The 16,301-nt window shown below is 39.6% G+C and overlaps 1 protein-coding gene across 2 annotated transcripts; it reads right to left on the reverse strand.

Moving 5' to 3' along the window:
* Positions 1–256: 256 nt before the first annotated feature.
* Positions 257–14,492, reverse strand: slc19a1 (solute carrier family 19 member 1). Of its 2 annotated transcripts, XM_022218926.2 has the most exons (6): positions 14,360–14,491; positions 12,085–12,657; positions 8,426–9,200; positions 5,459–5,651; positions 3,259–3,400; positions 257–2,617 (listed from the first exon to the last, which is right to left on the reverse strand). In XM_022218926.2, the coding sequence occupies exons 2-6, from the start codon at positions 12,367–12,369 to the stop codon at positions 2,417–2,419; spliced, it is 1,596 nt and encodes a 531-aa protein (XP_022074618.1). In that variant the 5' UTR covers positions 12,370–12,657; positions 14,360–14,491; the 3' UTR covers positions 257–2,416. The 2 variants fall into 2 exon arrangements, with proteins under 2 accessions (XP_022074618.1, XP_051798344.1); XM_051942384.1 differs by lacking the exons at positions 257–2,617; positions 3,259–3,400 and adding an exon at positions 4,003–4,698 and having other exon boundaries at positions 14,360–14,492.
* Positions 14,493–16,301: the final 1,809 nt, after the last annotated feature.

Raw genomic sequence — 16,301 nt, forward strand, 5'->3', positions numbered from 1 at the left:
CTTCTGACTTTACACTTCATGGTGATTGGTCCGGCCAGTTTTAGGAGAATCCAACCTCGAGCCTTATGGAGGGTAACTAGACCCACCCTGGCAGAGAATTAAATTCGTTGCCGTGGGTTGTCTAGCGCGGCTAGGCTATGTGACTCCTTGTTCCGCTGGGTCTTTGGCATGTCAGCCACTTCATTACAGTTAAGCACTTGCAGTATCAATCAACAAAAAAAAACTTAGTTGAGTCCAAAAAAATAGATTGAGAAGCTTTTCATCCACCAAACGTAATTTATTGTTAAATAAAAAATAAACATCTGATTGTTTTTCTTACAGCATTCGGACAGGTTCACAGTCATTTCTCAGCAATTACTTCAATCAAAATACAACAAATAGCTACACATTCTGAATGTAAGCAATGTAATCCTATGAAAACTCAGTTTACGTTACAAACACAAACCTCCGCTCAGAATCTTGCCTCATGGACTCGTCAGTTTTCAGGTTTTTAACCTTTTGATGCACAGCATGAGTCAAAAGTGACCATATTCAATGGAAAATTGGTATCTCTTGACCCATGTTGTGCATAAAAGGGTTAAACCTGCTCAGCATTTTCACTGTAGCTCCACCTGGATCAAGTAACACTGCATTCCTATGTCTCTACAGGACAACACAGTGCCTGTACGTATGACGGTAAAAACAGCCATCCTTTAACCCAAAATGAGGACAACCAGGTTTAAAAAAATGTTGGCTGTTGCCGAAATGGCCGTCGGACAAACTCCCAAGCGGCAAGACTTTTGACCGATACAGAAATTTAACATTAAAGAGAAATAATGCGTAAGAAGTTATTAAATACTGACTAAGTGCTTTCAAGGTGCTGCTATAAAATTACAACTAAATACAAGTGTGAAAAAATCAAGTTTACTGCATAAAATCTGCAGTTTACAGCTTCAAATAAATGATGAAAGAATCTGTCATTCAAAAATGTGATTATCACAATCGATAACTCAATCATACTCATAATAGTCAGGGTTTTTTTTGTTTTTAAATGGCACTGACAGTAATTGTAACATCTGCGACAACAGGAGTGTAGATGTTAGAAATGCAGAGAGAGGACAGTCCATGAGGTTTGCTTCATGTTTGGAATACAAAAACAACTAAAAGAATGTTCTGGTCATTGCATTAAAAAGGTCCCGCTCTGTGTTTACTGTGCATACAGAAAGTTTTCAGACCCTTTCATTTTAAAACTGATTGTTTTAAACGTATTAAAAATAAAGACTGAAACACCCCATTTACAGCCACAATTACAGCCGTATTATGCTCACACCTTTTCCTGTATGGGGGAATTTCTGGCGGCCATCTTTAGTAGTTTAAAGTCAGATAGCCATTAAAAGACATCAAAATAAAATGATTTTTTAGAGCAATTTGGCTAATTGAAGTTTCATTTAATCAAGCATAATAGATTTTTTTGTTGATCAAATGATCAGAAATGACAGAAAATGCATATTTCTGTCTAATAAAGGAAGGGAAAATGGCTTATTTAGTTTTGCAGCACAGTTGGTGAGAAAAAATAGAAGGTACACAACTCGTAATGATGTCTTTAACAGCGGTAACAGCAAGGTGGATATTATTTTTACCTTCCGTTTTTATATCTGAGTCTCCGGACAGATTTTGAGAACCAGACAATTTCATAACTTTTGAAGGCCGAGTTGGAAGGTGGTGGAAGGAGATTTGTTGGGTGCACTGTGCAGCCACAATACCTGGAAATACAGCAGGTTAAAAGAAACCAAAACTTCCTTTGGTTCTGCTATGTTTATATGAGACGTTCTTAAAGGTATTTGAGGAAAAAAAGAAAGAAAAACAATCTATCCTCTTTCCACCTTCAAGCTTTCTTCTGTCCACCTTTCCTTTAAATCCATTAAGGACCGCCAGAGAAATTAACTCAATCCAAATCTTTTAGAAATAAACTATCAGAAATATTTGTGAATGTGTCTGCATTCCTGAATAACCAGTTGTGATGCTTTGTTTTGACAAACTCTGTCTATAGAAACGCATATAAACAGTTGTGGTTGTAAAAATGTGAATGACCTGAAAGGGTCAGAAGACTTTCCTGATTCACTCCAACATGGCTGAACATAAAACTAGAGCACGCAGCCATCTTGTGCTTCATACGAGATTAAAATTTCTTCTTCGTTTCACACCTGATCGTCACACACAAATACAAAACTCTCCCCAGAAGTCGGACACAAGCCAACTTGTGTAGTGCAGGAGCTTTGAGCAGCAGATGAGGCACTTTAATGATTAAGGCTCTGAGCTAACACTGAGTACACCTCTCCACCAGAGCGTGAAAACGATTGATCCCACTCAGTCTGAACAGCTTATGAGCAGAAGTAGATAACAGACAGCAGCTGAAGGCAACACACATTGCTTGTTTTTATGATTTGGCACTTTTGCCATTAGATAAAGGCTCTGCCTCTGAATTTACAGCCACAGGGCTGAGCTCAGTGGGCGTGGCCTGGTCGCCGGCCCCGCCTCCTGCCCCAGCCTGGTTTCTGTAGTGACGGATGATGACGACAGCAGCACAAGCAAGGTAGACGACAGTAAGAATGATGAAGTAAATGAAGTACACCATGAACTGCAGGAGGAAACACAAGTATGACTTTAAAGGTGCTTGGCAGCTTTCAGAACCACCGCGTGTCGCCAAAGCATCCGAGATGGAAACAGATGTCTTTTTTTCATTTTTATGATTTACAGACTTATAACCGCATTAACCGAATACAAACGACATTATTCAGTTTTTGAGATTTAACACATTTTAGACGGAGAAGTTATAACTATAATAAGAACACCAGCAAGAAGCTTTCATTTCTGTGCCTACAAGTAGGAGCTCTGGGGTGAACTGCAGCAGATTTCAAACTCTGATCCTCGCTTTAGACACATGACTTAGACTGGTGTTTGCAAAACTAGAAGTCCAGCATTAGCAAAACAACTGCTTTTTTTTTTTTTTAAACAACTCAAAAATTAAACTTGATTATTCGTCTGAATTGAAGAAAGTTTCCATCAGAATCATCATTGCTGCTACATTCTCTGGAATTCTCGCTTTGGCAGCTACGACTTTCATCCATTTGTGTTTTCAAATTTCTACCAATACACCGTTTGAAATTTCCTTTATGTGTCAATTTTGCTCAACACATGATGTTCCCCTGAGGTGTACTCACAAGTTCAAGAAATAACGAAACAGTGGTGGAAAATATGGCTGTGGTTACTTAGTTTTACCTGAGAGTGCACATCCAACGCCAGACCCCTCTTGTCTGAGAATATCAGGCTGATGATGCTCTTCAGTATCGTCCCCAGGAATGTGTTGATGCCGAACACCAGGGCACAGAGCTCCTTGGTGAGGGACGAGGCGATCTGGAAGCTACACACAGATTCAACAGTTTTACGAATAAAACGTATCTGCTGGAAGTCCTGATCACACTCAAGTGAGAGTTTTCAACCTCAGCTATATTTGAATTCACAAACATGTCAAGGTTTTTTCAGTTTCAGCCTTTTTGCTTGATTGTAGGTGCTATGCAGAAAACAATTAAATTAAATGACAACTATTCGTTTTCATCACTCCTAACAGACATAACTGCATATTTCAGAGTTGTTTTACAATAGTGTCCTTCATTTTGATAAGCATAAAAATGAAATCTGCCAAAAAAAAAAAATCACTGGCAGTTCTGAAAGGCATGTTGTTATTTTTAATGGCTTCAATCACAATTTATCAGAAGTAGAAGCTGTACAAAAGAAAAGACTCATTGCATTTGCAGTTTTCTTTACTGCATTTATCTTACCTGACTTCTAATTTCATTTGTTAATTTCATCACCTAATCCAAAATCAATGTATTTTTTACGTTTCATTTGAAAGTTTTAAAAATAAAATATAATAAATAAATAATAATTAAATAATAATAATTATTATTAAATTTGATGTAATAAAAATAATTAATTAATAAATTTAAATATTAAATTAATTAATATTAAATTATTAAATAATAAAATGAAAAATTCTGTGCTGCTTGGCGTGAATGTGAACTAACACTGACTCAGCTGTTAACATCAGTAACGGCCCGTTACGCTGTCAGTTTAAAAGATTACGCTGTGATTAGGGCCGCTACACTGCCTTTAAAGTTGTGGTATTGTGTTTTGAGCACATTTGCTTGCGTAATATTTCCATATTTATGTGAGAAAACTTCTTTATTGGGGCAGCTGGCGCTGTGAAAGAGAGTTATTTTGACAGATAACGCCATGTGCGTTTGTTTTTATCGACTGGGTCCTATCTAGGTTAATTTATGTCTCCCCACCTCAGCCGTACTTTCCTGTCGATTGACCCGTTCCCGTAGTCTGGGAATACCCAGACTGCCTGTGCACTCATTGTCATTTCGTTTACTAGGCAGTCTGGCGACCTGGGGTTGAATTTGTCCCTGAGTCAGGGATCCAATCACAGGACGGGGAGGGACAGTTAGACGATGACGCACACTAAGCGACTACGCGCAATGCATGATGGGTTGTTTGAGAAGAAGCGTTACCTTTGTTGTCGTGTTTCCGAAGGAACAAGCTAGTGGACTCGGTGGGTTTGGGCAGGTCTTTTTCAAAGTCCTCGGTGTCTTGGACGGGGTGGGTTCACGTTGTCTTTTCGATACGCTGCTTAACCGGACGTTCTCTTCCCATTGCCTGAATAAAGGAAAGTCTTTTTCAAGCCGACCGAGTGTGGAGGTGCAGCGCTGGCAGCATCTGTTTGACTGCTCCGGCTCCGGGGTGACTATCAGGTCCATCATCGCTAACCTATCTGATATGGTCGGCGTTGTTTTTGACACAAACATATCTGTGGAGTGTGCATAAACACGGGGTCCACTTTCCCTCATGTTTACTTTACATAAACGGCAAGAATCGTCCGGCGACATGGCGAAAGAAGCAAACACATGAGCAAACACAGCAATGATTCTTTTTCGTGGTGCTGCCGTCGCTCTGCATTTACGTCAGCGGCTAGCAGTGACACGATTGGCTGTGAGCTTCAACTGCCCCAGACTGACTGACATATGCAGCGCCCAATCAACGGCTGTGGAAAATTTTAAACTGCTCCACCCCTACAAGAAAATGAATAGCAGGTACCCAGCCTGTATCTCACTTGAGATTCAGGCTGGTGGTAGCCAGCCTACCGTTCCCGTCTAAAATTAAGAGTCGCTTCCAATCTTGGGGTTACAATTAGCATGTCTTGGTTGTTTCCGTGATGCCATGTATGGTGAATAGTGACCTAAATCACGAGCATTTGGAGCATCTGCGTGACGCTCATTGGCTGACATCTGGGCCGTCCGCTCACGAGATTTAATGAAGGCTATTGCGCATGCGCATAGTGTCGGCCGTCCCAACCTGCCGTTGCGCTGTAAAAAATCATGGTGAGAACCCTGAATACTACATTTTATTTGGCACTCACGTGGCGATGGGCACCAGGAACTGGTGGAAGCTTCTGAAGATGACGTAGGCGATGTAGCAAATCCAGATGTTGCCTGTGGTGCCCATAAGGAGCAGCAGCCCGGCCTGCACCGCCGTGATCACACCGATGACCAGCTCTGACCAGACATTCCACCGGATTTTAGCATAGCCCGCCATGAAGGAGGTTATCGCACCTGCAGAAAAACAGAACCAACAGTTAATATTTTACAAAATTAAAAACTGCCCAAAATTATTTTAACGAAAAAAATAACAAATGACTCACAAACTTGTTGGAAATTATTTAAAACCTGTCCAAAGTGATGCAAAAATGATCAAATATGACTCAAAATCTGTCAAAACCACGTGAAAATTGTCCAAAACTAAAAACGAATTTGCAAGAACTACTCAAAATTGTCCAAAATTATTTTAAAAATGCTAGAATTACTCAACATGAAAAAGAAATGCCTCTAAAATAACTGAATCTTGTCTGAAGTGATGACACAAAACTCCTCAAAAATGACTTAAAAAAAAGTCCAAAATGACTCAAAGTCCAAAATGACTCAAAACCTCATTGGAAATTATTTAAAATTTGTCCAAAGTGATGCAAAAATGATCAAATATGATTCAAAATCAGTCAAAAACACTTAAAAATTGCCCAAAACTAAATATGAATTTGCAAGAATTACTCAAAATTGGTCCAAAATTAAAAATTGCCCAAAATTATTTTAAAAATGCCAGAATTACTCGACATGAAAAAGAAATGCCTCTAAAATAACTGAATCTTGTCTGAAGTGATGACACAAAACTCGTCACAATGACTTAAAACTTGTCCAAGACGTTAAAAAAAATGTCCAAAATGACTCAAAAACTCGTTGGAAATTATTTAAAACTTCTCCAAAGTGATGCAAAAATGATCAAATATGCCTCAAAATCAGCCAAAAACACTTAAAAATTGCCCGAAACTAAATATGAATTTGCAAGAATTGCTTAAAATTGGTTCAAAATGGGAGAAAAATGACTCGGAGCTTGGAGTCAAGGATATCAAAGCACATCCAAAGTGAGTCAAAAATTGTCTAAAGTGGATCGAAACAACAAAACCATTAACGAACAAAATCATCGGTAATCAGATATTGTGTCAACCAGGGTCCTGTGTGTCTATTTGTTCTATTTAAGCTTTCAATCCCAAATGCTTTTATTTATTAAGTACTATTCTACAAAGCCTGGTCTAAATCCAGTGCAATTTCATTATGCTTGTCTTTTCCACTGCTCTGGTCAATCACTTGGAATCATTCTCTTACATTTGTTTACTCAACTTCTCTGTGCAGGTTTTCGAATGTATTTTAGTTCATTGTACTGAGCTGCACTTCATTTATGATACTGTGCTACATAGATAAGCTTACTTGCTTTTAATATCGCCACATTTTCAGGATGTAAATCACATCGTTCCACTGCCGCCTCTTATCAACGCAGCATCTACTTTTAGAAAATATTTTATGACAGTACATTTAACAGAAGTCAATCTGCTCTTGTTATTAAATACGTTACACAACAGCTAAGCAACCCCGACTGCTGCGAGGAAGCCTTGTCTGTCCTCATCACTCACTTGCTATCAGGTCTTGTCAAGTAATTAAACTTTTACTGCTTGCTCATAACGTCGCAGTGATTCAGACAAACTGCTACCTTTGTGCTGTACAGCTGTTTAAAGGGCAATTACTGATGTGTCAACATGAAGTAATCCCTCCAGAGTCCTTCATTGAACCTATTTGAAAAAGCGAGTCGACAGCGGATTCAATATTCCTCACATTTTTATGTTTAAAGTATGCAGCAGATTCAATCACTAAATCTGAGCCGCCTTTAGGACAATGTTTGGTGCTTAACCCTAAGAACCCCAAAATTCACGGATCAGTCTGAAAGGCATTTTAGTTTTTTGTTGAAGCGCCAAGATTTCCTCATTGATCAGAGCTGGTAAGTGAACAACAGGATGAACTTCCTGAACTGTCCATGAACTTATCTGTGACTTTCAGTTTTGTTGTCCGAAAGATGCAGAAAAACTCGGCCCAAAACCATCGAGATCATTTTGTTCCACATGTATCATCAAAATGAACTGCCAAAAATAAAGTGTTTGTACTAAATGCATTCTGTAAAAAACAGAACATTTCAGAGTTCTGTCTGCTTCTAGTCATAGTTATGTTCCCATTAGGGCTGGACCCGAATATATCGAATATCCGAATATTCGTTCGCTACGGCGGTATCCGGATATTAATTTTGGTATCCGAATATTCGGACCCGGTCAACATAAATCTATTTCAGCTTGTTCATACCACATTTGTTTATGCCTACTAAGAAAATATCATGTATTGGTTTCCCCCTGGAATTACAATGAACGCCCCAAGACTGTTGGGGCGTTAGGGGGCGGAACGAATATTCGGATATTCGTCTTTAATAGGGCCCGAATATTCGGAGGCCAGAAACCACTATTCGGGCCAGCCCTAGTTTCCATAGGGGAGCAGGATTTTATGTTACAGTGAAAAATTATCCTACAGTGACTAAAAATGTTAACTGGAGCAAAAAGTGCTCAGAAACCGCTGAAGAGGGTTCATATTTAGCATTCCTTTACTTTTTTTACCCCAATCAGAGCCAGTCAGTAATAGTAGTTGTCGACATTGGTTACACCTGGTCCAAATGTCTGCTGTGATCCAACTGTGTCAAACAAGCCTATTTGTTGCAACTAAAATTCAACAAAACGGTCAAACCATGAGGTAATTTTTTGGCTGATTACTTTGACCAATCTCTATCATAATTCTTCATATCTATGCTGCACTTCCACATTTAAATAGCACTGCTTTCAACCCATGTGAACAAAAACGTTTAGGACTGTGGAACAGGCCCAGCTGTGCATAAAACAGACTTTCAAAAAACAGCATTATTCCTCTCAAAACTCAATTCTGTATCTCCAGAAATGTCTCACTCAGTAGCGTAGATGCTGCCTCCACTCCTCCGTTGTACACCTTCTCGTTGTCAGACACTTTGCTCCACAGGATGTGGACGTAGAACAGCACGAGGTAATACCCCGTGGAGTTGAACACCCACCAGAGTGACCACAGTCTCAGGCTGGGCTTCTTCACCACGTTTCTCACCTCCACCAGCATCTGCACAAAAACAGAATCTTTCCAGCTTGACGCAGAGTTCGGAGAGGCGGCAGAAGACGGCGCTTCCCCTTTGGGGTTAATCTGGTCCAATTCTGATTTGGCAGCCATGGGTGTCAGCTCCCTTTGCTCCCGATTCTTTGTCCGATTGAAAAACAGGGAGCGTTTGGGCCACGGCAGGCACAGCGAGAGCAGTAGGCCGAAGCTGACGAACCCCAGGGAGATAACGCTCAGGGTGGAGTAGGTGATGTTGCCCAGAGACATGCACAGCTGTCCCAGCACAGAGCTGATGAAAACCCCCAGCAGGACCGAGGAGCGTGAGTATCCCGCCACCCGCTGGTAGAGGACCGGGCTGACCAGGGAGAAGATGTAGGAGGAGTAGGCCACACGGCAGGCCATGGTGATGCCGTAGAAGAACTCCATGAACTGCATCTGAAGCAGCGTATCGCCCAGGAACAGGATGAGCCAGATGACCACCTGGCTGATGCCCTGGATGATCAGGACCGGCTTGTAGCGCAGAAGATCCGTCAGCAGGAACGCCGGCACCAGCACGGCCATGTAGGAGTACGTCAGCACTGGAGTGATCTCATTGGTCACCTGGAACAGAAGTCAAATAAGTCAATGACCCAACTAGCATCAGGCGGGAATTCAATATTAGTTTATTCATTGTTAAAAGACTATTTAACAGTATTATGATCACATGAAAACTTCTGTTGCCCTAAATATTAACTTTAACCCTCTAAGGCCCAGGTGTTTTTCATCCTTTTTCAGTGCAATTCAAAGCCCTGAAGTAGAGAGAATTGAAAAATGTCTTGTGTACAGTATGACACAGTTGTAAGGTCATAAATCTTTAAAATGTATGAACTGAAAACAAATTTGAGCTACTAGTTGCAGATCTCTTGTGGATTTGTAGAGATGTGCTTCATGTGTTCTGGTAAATCAACGAGGTGGTTTTATTTAGAACAGAGTGTAATCGAGCTGATGGCCTTTTACGTTGGTGATCGCAAACATGGCCTTCTGATGTCAACAAATATCAAAATCAAGAGTCCATAGATATTACTATACAAGTCATTAAAAGGGAATGAGAAGCATGGCTGAATTAATACCACAATGCTGATACAAATATTATTTTGATAACACGGAGTCAAAAGTTTGGACACACCTTCTCATTCAATGTTTTTTCTTAATTTTTACAACTTTGTACATTGTAGATTCATACTGAAGACATCAAAACTATGAATGAACACGTATGGAATTATGTAGCAAACAAACAATTGTGAAATAGCTCTAAATATGTTTCATATTTTAGATTCCTCAAAGTAGCCACGGTTTGCTTCGATTGGCATTCTCTGGATGAGCTTCATGATGTTGTCACCTGGAATGGTTTTCATTTCACAGGTGCGCCTCGTCAAGGTTAATTGGTGGAACTTCTGGCCTTCTTAATGAGGTTGGGACCATCAGCTGTGTTGTGCAGAAGTCAGGTAGGTACACAGTTGACAGCTCTATTTGACAGCTGTTAGAATCCATATTATTGCAAGAACCAATCAGCTAAAGTAAACAGAAACGACAATCCATCAGTACGTTAAGAACTAAAGGTCAGTCAGTCCGGAAGATACCTTGAACCTATCCTCAAGTGCAGTCACAAAAAACATCAAGTGCTATGATGAAACTGGTTCACATGAGGACCGCTCCAGGTAAGGAAGACCAAGAATCACCTCTGCCGCTGAAGATAAGCACCTCAGATTAGAGTCCAGCTAAATGCCACACAGAGTTCTAGTAGCAGACACATCTCTACATCAACTGTTCAGAGCAGACTGAACCAATCAGGCCTTTATGGTCAAATAGCTGCTTAGAAACCTCCACTAAGGAAAAGCAACAAGCAGAGGAGATTTGTTTGGGCCAAGAAACACAAAAAATGGACATTAGACCAGTGGAAATCTGTGCTTTGGTCTCATGAGCCCAAATTTTAGATCTTTGGTTCCACCCGCTGTCTCTTTGTGCAACGCAGAAAAGGTGAATGGATGGTCTCTACATGCATGGTTCCCACTGTGAAGCATGGAGGAGGAGGTGTGATGGTGTGGGGGTGCTTTGCTGGTGACATTGTTGGTGATTTATTCCAAATTGAAGGCACAATGAACCAGCATGGCTACCACAACATCCTGCAGCGACTTGACTTCCCATCAGGTTTGCATTTAGTTGGTGTGTCTTATTGTTCTACAGGACAATGACCCTAAACACTTCAACAGGTCATGTAAGGGCTATTTGACCAAGAAGGAGGGTGATGGAGATGACATGTTCTCCACAGTCACCTGACTTAAACTCAATGCAGATGGTTTGGGATGAGATGGACCACAGAGTGAAGGCAAAAGGGCCAACAAGTGCTCAGCATCTCTGGGAACTCCTTCAAGACTGTTGGAAAACCATTTCAGGTGACTACCTCATGACGCTCATCCAGAGAATGCCAAGAGTGTGAAAAGCAGTAATCAAAGCCAAGGGTGGCTATTCTGAAGAATCTAAAATCTAAAACATGTTTTGACTTATTTCACATCTTTTTGCTTACTACATAGAGTTCATTCATAGTTTTGATGCCGTCAGTGAGAATCTACAATGTAAATAGTCATGCAAATAAAGAATTAAATGAGAAGGTGTGTCCAAACTTTTGGCTGGTAGTGTATATGGCAAAAAATAAGCAAAATAACAGTCAGAGTAAATAAAATTGATGCACATTTGACATTAGTAGAAATAATCACAAAAAACTGATTATCTCTGTTGATTATCTGCTTCGTGAATCAATACGATGTCAAGCAGGTGGTCAAAATGATGAAAGGATTGATTTTAAAACATTAATTTAACGATCACAAAATGCTAAATTAACTATAAGACAATCACTTCAGATAACCCAGAAACACAGAGAATAAGTTTGTCCATTGACAAAGCAATTAATGCATCTGCACTAACAAAAACTTATGATTTTAAATAGTTGATTTGATTTCACTCGTGTTGTTTTGTGACAGTGGAAATCTAAGTATGAAATCTGTCTAGCAGACTGACTTCAGTTCCACAAAGACCAGTTTATTCCCTGGGCCTGATAAATACAGGAATTTATGGGATACAGCTGTGAAACTGCGAGCTCTGCTCCGTTTTTCCGGATACAGTTGTACTTTGGCAGACTACCAGCTTTGAATACCAGGTCATGGTCAATTAAAAAAACAAACTACTACATTGACCCACTTTGTAGGAATGTGAACTATGACCACAGTAGGATTGATCAGTAAACTCTACAGGGAACTCATTAAGTCCTCTGAAAAACTGCACAGCGTCAAACTTGTGAAAGAGTCTTAGAGGTCAACTTTCTGGACAGTTTTACTTCTAACAACCTCACTGAACTCAACAGAACACAATGACATGACTGGAATGGTTTCATTGTTGCTTTTTAGTCAGTACTACCTTGTGGTGTTGCATTAGTGAGGACATCACTGACCTGCTTCCTGGTGAAGTTCTTCTCAGGGCTCAGCAGATATGGCGTAATGAAGGGCTCTCCAGGCTTTATCGATGCCATAAACCCGTAGAAACACAAGAATATCACAGCCCACTTCCACTTTTTGGGGTTTCTGGCTTCCACTGCAGGATCCTGAGCCTCACGAGCAGACACAGCCATCTCTGCATCTTCGTCTTCATGTCTTCCAGTGTCCTCAGCTGCAGCCACTTTCACATCCATCTCCTTCTCCCCCTCTGACCCACTACCTGCTGTGTCATCAGCTGCCATCGTGCCAGCTGCTTCACAGCCAATCTGCAGCGCGTAGAGTAAGAGTTTTTCTGCTCTGTCAAATCAGCATGTGAGGATTTGTTTAGAAATGAAGATCAAAACTCTTCTGCCTCTCTGTGCCGAAGAAGAATGAAGAATAAACCGTGTAACAGGGTGATGGCAAGGTAGTTAAAATGCTACATGCTGCTGTTTGCATGTAAGGGAAAACGTTGACCTTCGCTCCTTTCCACACTGTGACATTGTCTGACGGCAAGCTATCCAGCAGTCGAGTCTGGTGTCATTGTTAACCTGAAAACACAACAATGCTGTTGGTCAGTCACACTACTCTGACACTGGAGTGTTCAGACAGCTGACATTAGTGCACGGACACAGAAAAACATGCTGCATTTTTAACTCTTACTCTCATTATTAATTATTATGCTGAGTATTTTCCTTAATTCACCGTTAGCTCCTGTTCCGTTTTAGCTCCTGACCTGCTGCAACTATTAATCGATTCACATTTTTCAAGCAAAAGTGTCCAATATTCACTGGCTCCAGCTTCTCAAACATGTAATTTTTTATATCTATATCTTTGTGTTTTTAGGCTGAGGATAACAAGCAATCTAAATTACATCTAAATGTATTGATTGGACAGTATTAACGGTTGATATTCACCTATCATAGATGTATCATAATCAATGTATATGTTGTCCAATACGAAAATTTTGTTTTTACAGATAATAATCCTGAAAAATATGGTTGGGGAAACAGCATTCGACTCCATTGTTCACTACAGCCCAACTGATACTGAAGTTTTTGGGATGATAGCCAGAAGATGGATATGTCAACCAACATTGTTTGGATATATGTTTGAATTCAATTGAAAAAGGAAAATGATGTAATCACTGTTTATTAACTTTCCAGCGATGCATTTAGTAGCTTCATATGAACACAAAGCACCACCATCTGCTCTGCTACATGTGCTGCAGACAGTGCCGAGTGTGTTGGAAACAATGGAGCCATAGCTGGTCTGCTGGATGAACTAAGCGAGGACACTGATTCCAAACTACCCCAGGCATCTTCTCTTGTATTATGGTCTGAAAAAGAAGGTTTTCAAGTCAGACAATATTTATGCGTGGCAGTCTAAGTGATATTTTGGTCAAGCTCTACTCTCAGCTGAGCAGACGGTGGTGCAGACTCAAGCTGCATCTTCACTGAAAGATTCTAAATAGTGAGGGAAATACAGATTTGGAAAGTTAGGCAACACAGACTATCATTTTGCATTTTTAAAACAACTCTAAGCACAACTATAGTAATATATACAATGTTATAGATGTTTTTTTTTACGTCCTGAAAGTGGTATCAGCACAAAATTTTCTGTCAATGGAAAGATAACATTATCATTTTTAATATTTTTAGCTCTGTTGCCAAACAAGTGTGACCGTGTCTGCTGGATTAAGCTAAATAAGGGAGCTTTCAGTTGAATTTCTAATTAAAAGCGACTAATTCTGTCTCATCAGTGCTACTTGCTAATGAATAATGAAAGCCTTGTGAATAAAGTCGTGGTTTCGTCCTGAGGATTAAACTACTTACCTCAACTTCGTGTCGAGAGTTTTAAGCAGCAATGCACGTAAGTTACACAAGTGTGTTAGCATGTCAGAGCGCCACATACCAGTCACACACACAAAACCCCAGCTCAACTTACTGTGACGTTAGCTGCTAACATGCTAAACCTACCAGGAGATGAACGGCACAGACCTGTCAAATCACCACAACGCACAATTTACAATATAAGTACGGAGTTGGAGTTAGCAAGCTAGCTGACTAACAATACAAAGGTATTAAAGCAATGCAGTCTTGTAGCTGTTGTGGGCACGAATAAAAAACCTAAACAAATTGAGTAAAATAATGCGAAGCTTATTTGAACATCACCTAGCTGGCTTTCCATTAAGAAAGTATAATTTACTTTTTAGTCACATGAGGGTCAAAACAGCGAGTTAACGTGACATACCTCGTGTGCTCCATCTGAAGCTGGTGCGGTTGATCAGCTCCATGGTCATTATTGTTCAGGCCGCGCGGACTTCTGGGAAATGGAGTCCTAAAGTCCTGGTACGCTTGACTTAATCATAGACTGTATCTATGAATTTAATTAATAAACACCAAATTATGTGTGTGTGGGGGGGGGGTTCTTTTTTTTAAAAAAAATTTCAACAATATCTCTTTGCCACAGTGGCAGTAGCTACAAAACTCAAGAGTTCACACATTTCTGTTATTTCATCTTTTAGTCTTTTACCGAGTGTTCTGGGCCTCATGCTCGCCATCTGTTGGACAAATAGTGTTACAGTGTAATTACTACTACTACTAATTCTACTACTACTACCACTAGTAGTACTACTACTACTACTAATAATAATAATAATAATTCTGAGAGCCATAACTTCTCTACTAAAATTTGTGTATGTGCTTTTGAAAAATGAACAATTGTACTAATTCATTAACTGAAAAAAAAAAAGCCGTGACATTTGGTTTCCTGTACCAGCATAACTACTATGACTACTAACAATAATCATGGGATTTACAAAAATATTAGTAACAAGTCTGAGAGCCCAAAAAATGTGCTGTCAAGATGCTGTATTATATTATTTAACATTTAAATCAATAAAAAAAATCATATTATTATAATCATATTTAAATATTTGTTATATTAGTATGTTTTTGTTACTGTTACGTGAAATAAAAATAAATCTAAATAAAATACAGTGTAATTAGTACTACAATTCCTACTGTTAATGCAACTACTTCCCACATTGTTATCACCACTAATATTAAAACATAATAATTATAATAACAGTAATAATAAGAAGAAAAAGACAATGAAGAAGAAGAGAAAACATTTGTGTTAAATAAAAATATGTAGAGAATGATGCATTCATTGCAGATTATTTTTGGACAAAGGCTATGTTAGTTTCACAACAAAATGGCTCATTCAATAATAGCAATAATTAAAGCTGCGAACAGCGTTGAATGGGCCCCGCAGACATGCCTCCTGAGGAAAGCTCATAACTTTTTCTGTGAATCATCATCAATATCCTCAGGCTTACGCCACCACATTTGAGGTTAATATGGTCAACAGGCTAATAATAGCACACCAAAGTGTAAGACACAAGATTTCCGGTTGCCACCCGGTGACACTATAACTGTGGTTGGAAACTGGCATATGGACATCATCAAGGCAGAACTGATCAAACAAGTAAGGTTCAAGGTAGGATGGAGCGTGTAAAGGGGAGGTCTCCACTGTTGCAGAACATTTTGATAACTTTTCATCAGTAAGGCTTGCTGTGTATATCGTGGTCAAACATGAGATCTCTTACTTCCTATGAGGATTTAGCCAGTGAAAACGAGCAAAAATAACAAAAAATCTCACAGTTAATGCAAAATGGCGGACATGTTGGCTTTAGGATATGGGTGCCACTGACTTCTTTGTGTACCCTGACGTGCTACATATGATTACCAAACTTCAGAGATGAAGGTGAATCGTCCTGCCTGTAGATGTTACAAATGTTGCAGGGAGTGCTTGGGAACCATTTTTCCACATACATGTGCAAGTCCATAAGATATCTAATTTTTCACCATTGTGTGTGCAAATTTTCATGAATATTTGAGCAACTCTATGCCCTCAAAATGTGATTCTTTTGGGTGACAAAGAATTCCAAAAGGGTCCTTCACACTGTCAGTGCTTGGGCCCTAGAATTTGAAATAAAAATGTAAATATCAGTTACATAGTATTGTCTGTGCCTGCGGTCAAGATACAGATTGACCTAATAATCATTTTATTGCTTACAAGGACCCTGTGCAACTCAATCTGGACAAGGACAAATTAGTCAGAACTGGAAAAACTGCAAAGCATTTTATTTATTTATACATGTTTATTAATCAGAACATGACAAGAGAAA

This window comes from Acanthochromis polyacanthus, chromosome 22 (genome assembly GCF_021347895.1).
Source record: "Acanthochromis polyacanthus isolate Apoly-LR-REF ecotype Palm Island chromosome 22, KAUST_Apoly_ChrSc, whole genome shotgun sequence".
Taxonomy (NCBI): domain Eukaryota; kingdom Metazoa; phylum Chordata; class Actinopteri; family Pomacentridae; genus Acanthochromis; species Acanthochromis polyacanthus.

What these genes read in the sequence shown, in the direction of transcription:
- slc19a1 (XM_022218926.2), bottom strand. Translation starts at nt 12,369, where the DNA reads ATGGCAGCTGATGACACAGCAGGTAGTGGGTCAGAGGGGGAGAAGGAG. An exon ending in AGAACTTCACCAGGAAGCAG is followed by an intron (nt 9,201 to 12,084) that starts GTCAGTGATGTC and finishes CTTCTGTTCCAG; the next exon opens with GTGACCAATGAGATCACTCC. An exon ending in GGCAGCATCTACGCTACTGA is followed by an intron (nt 5,652 to 8,425) that starts GTGAGACATTTC and finishes GTTTTTCTGCAG; the next exon opens with GTGCGATAACCTCCTTCATG.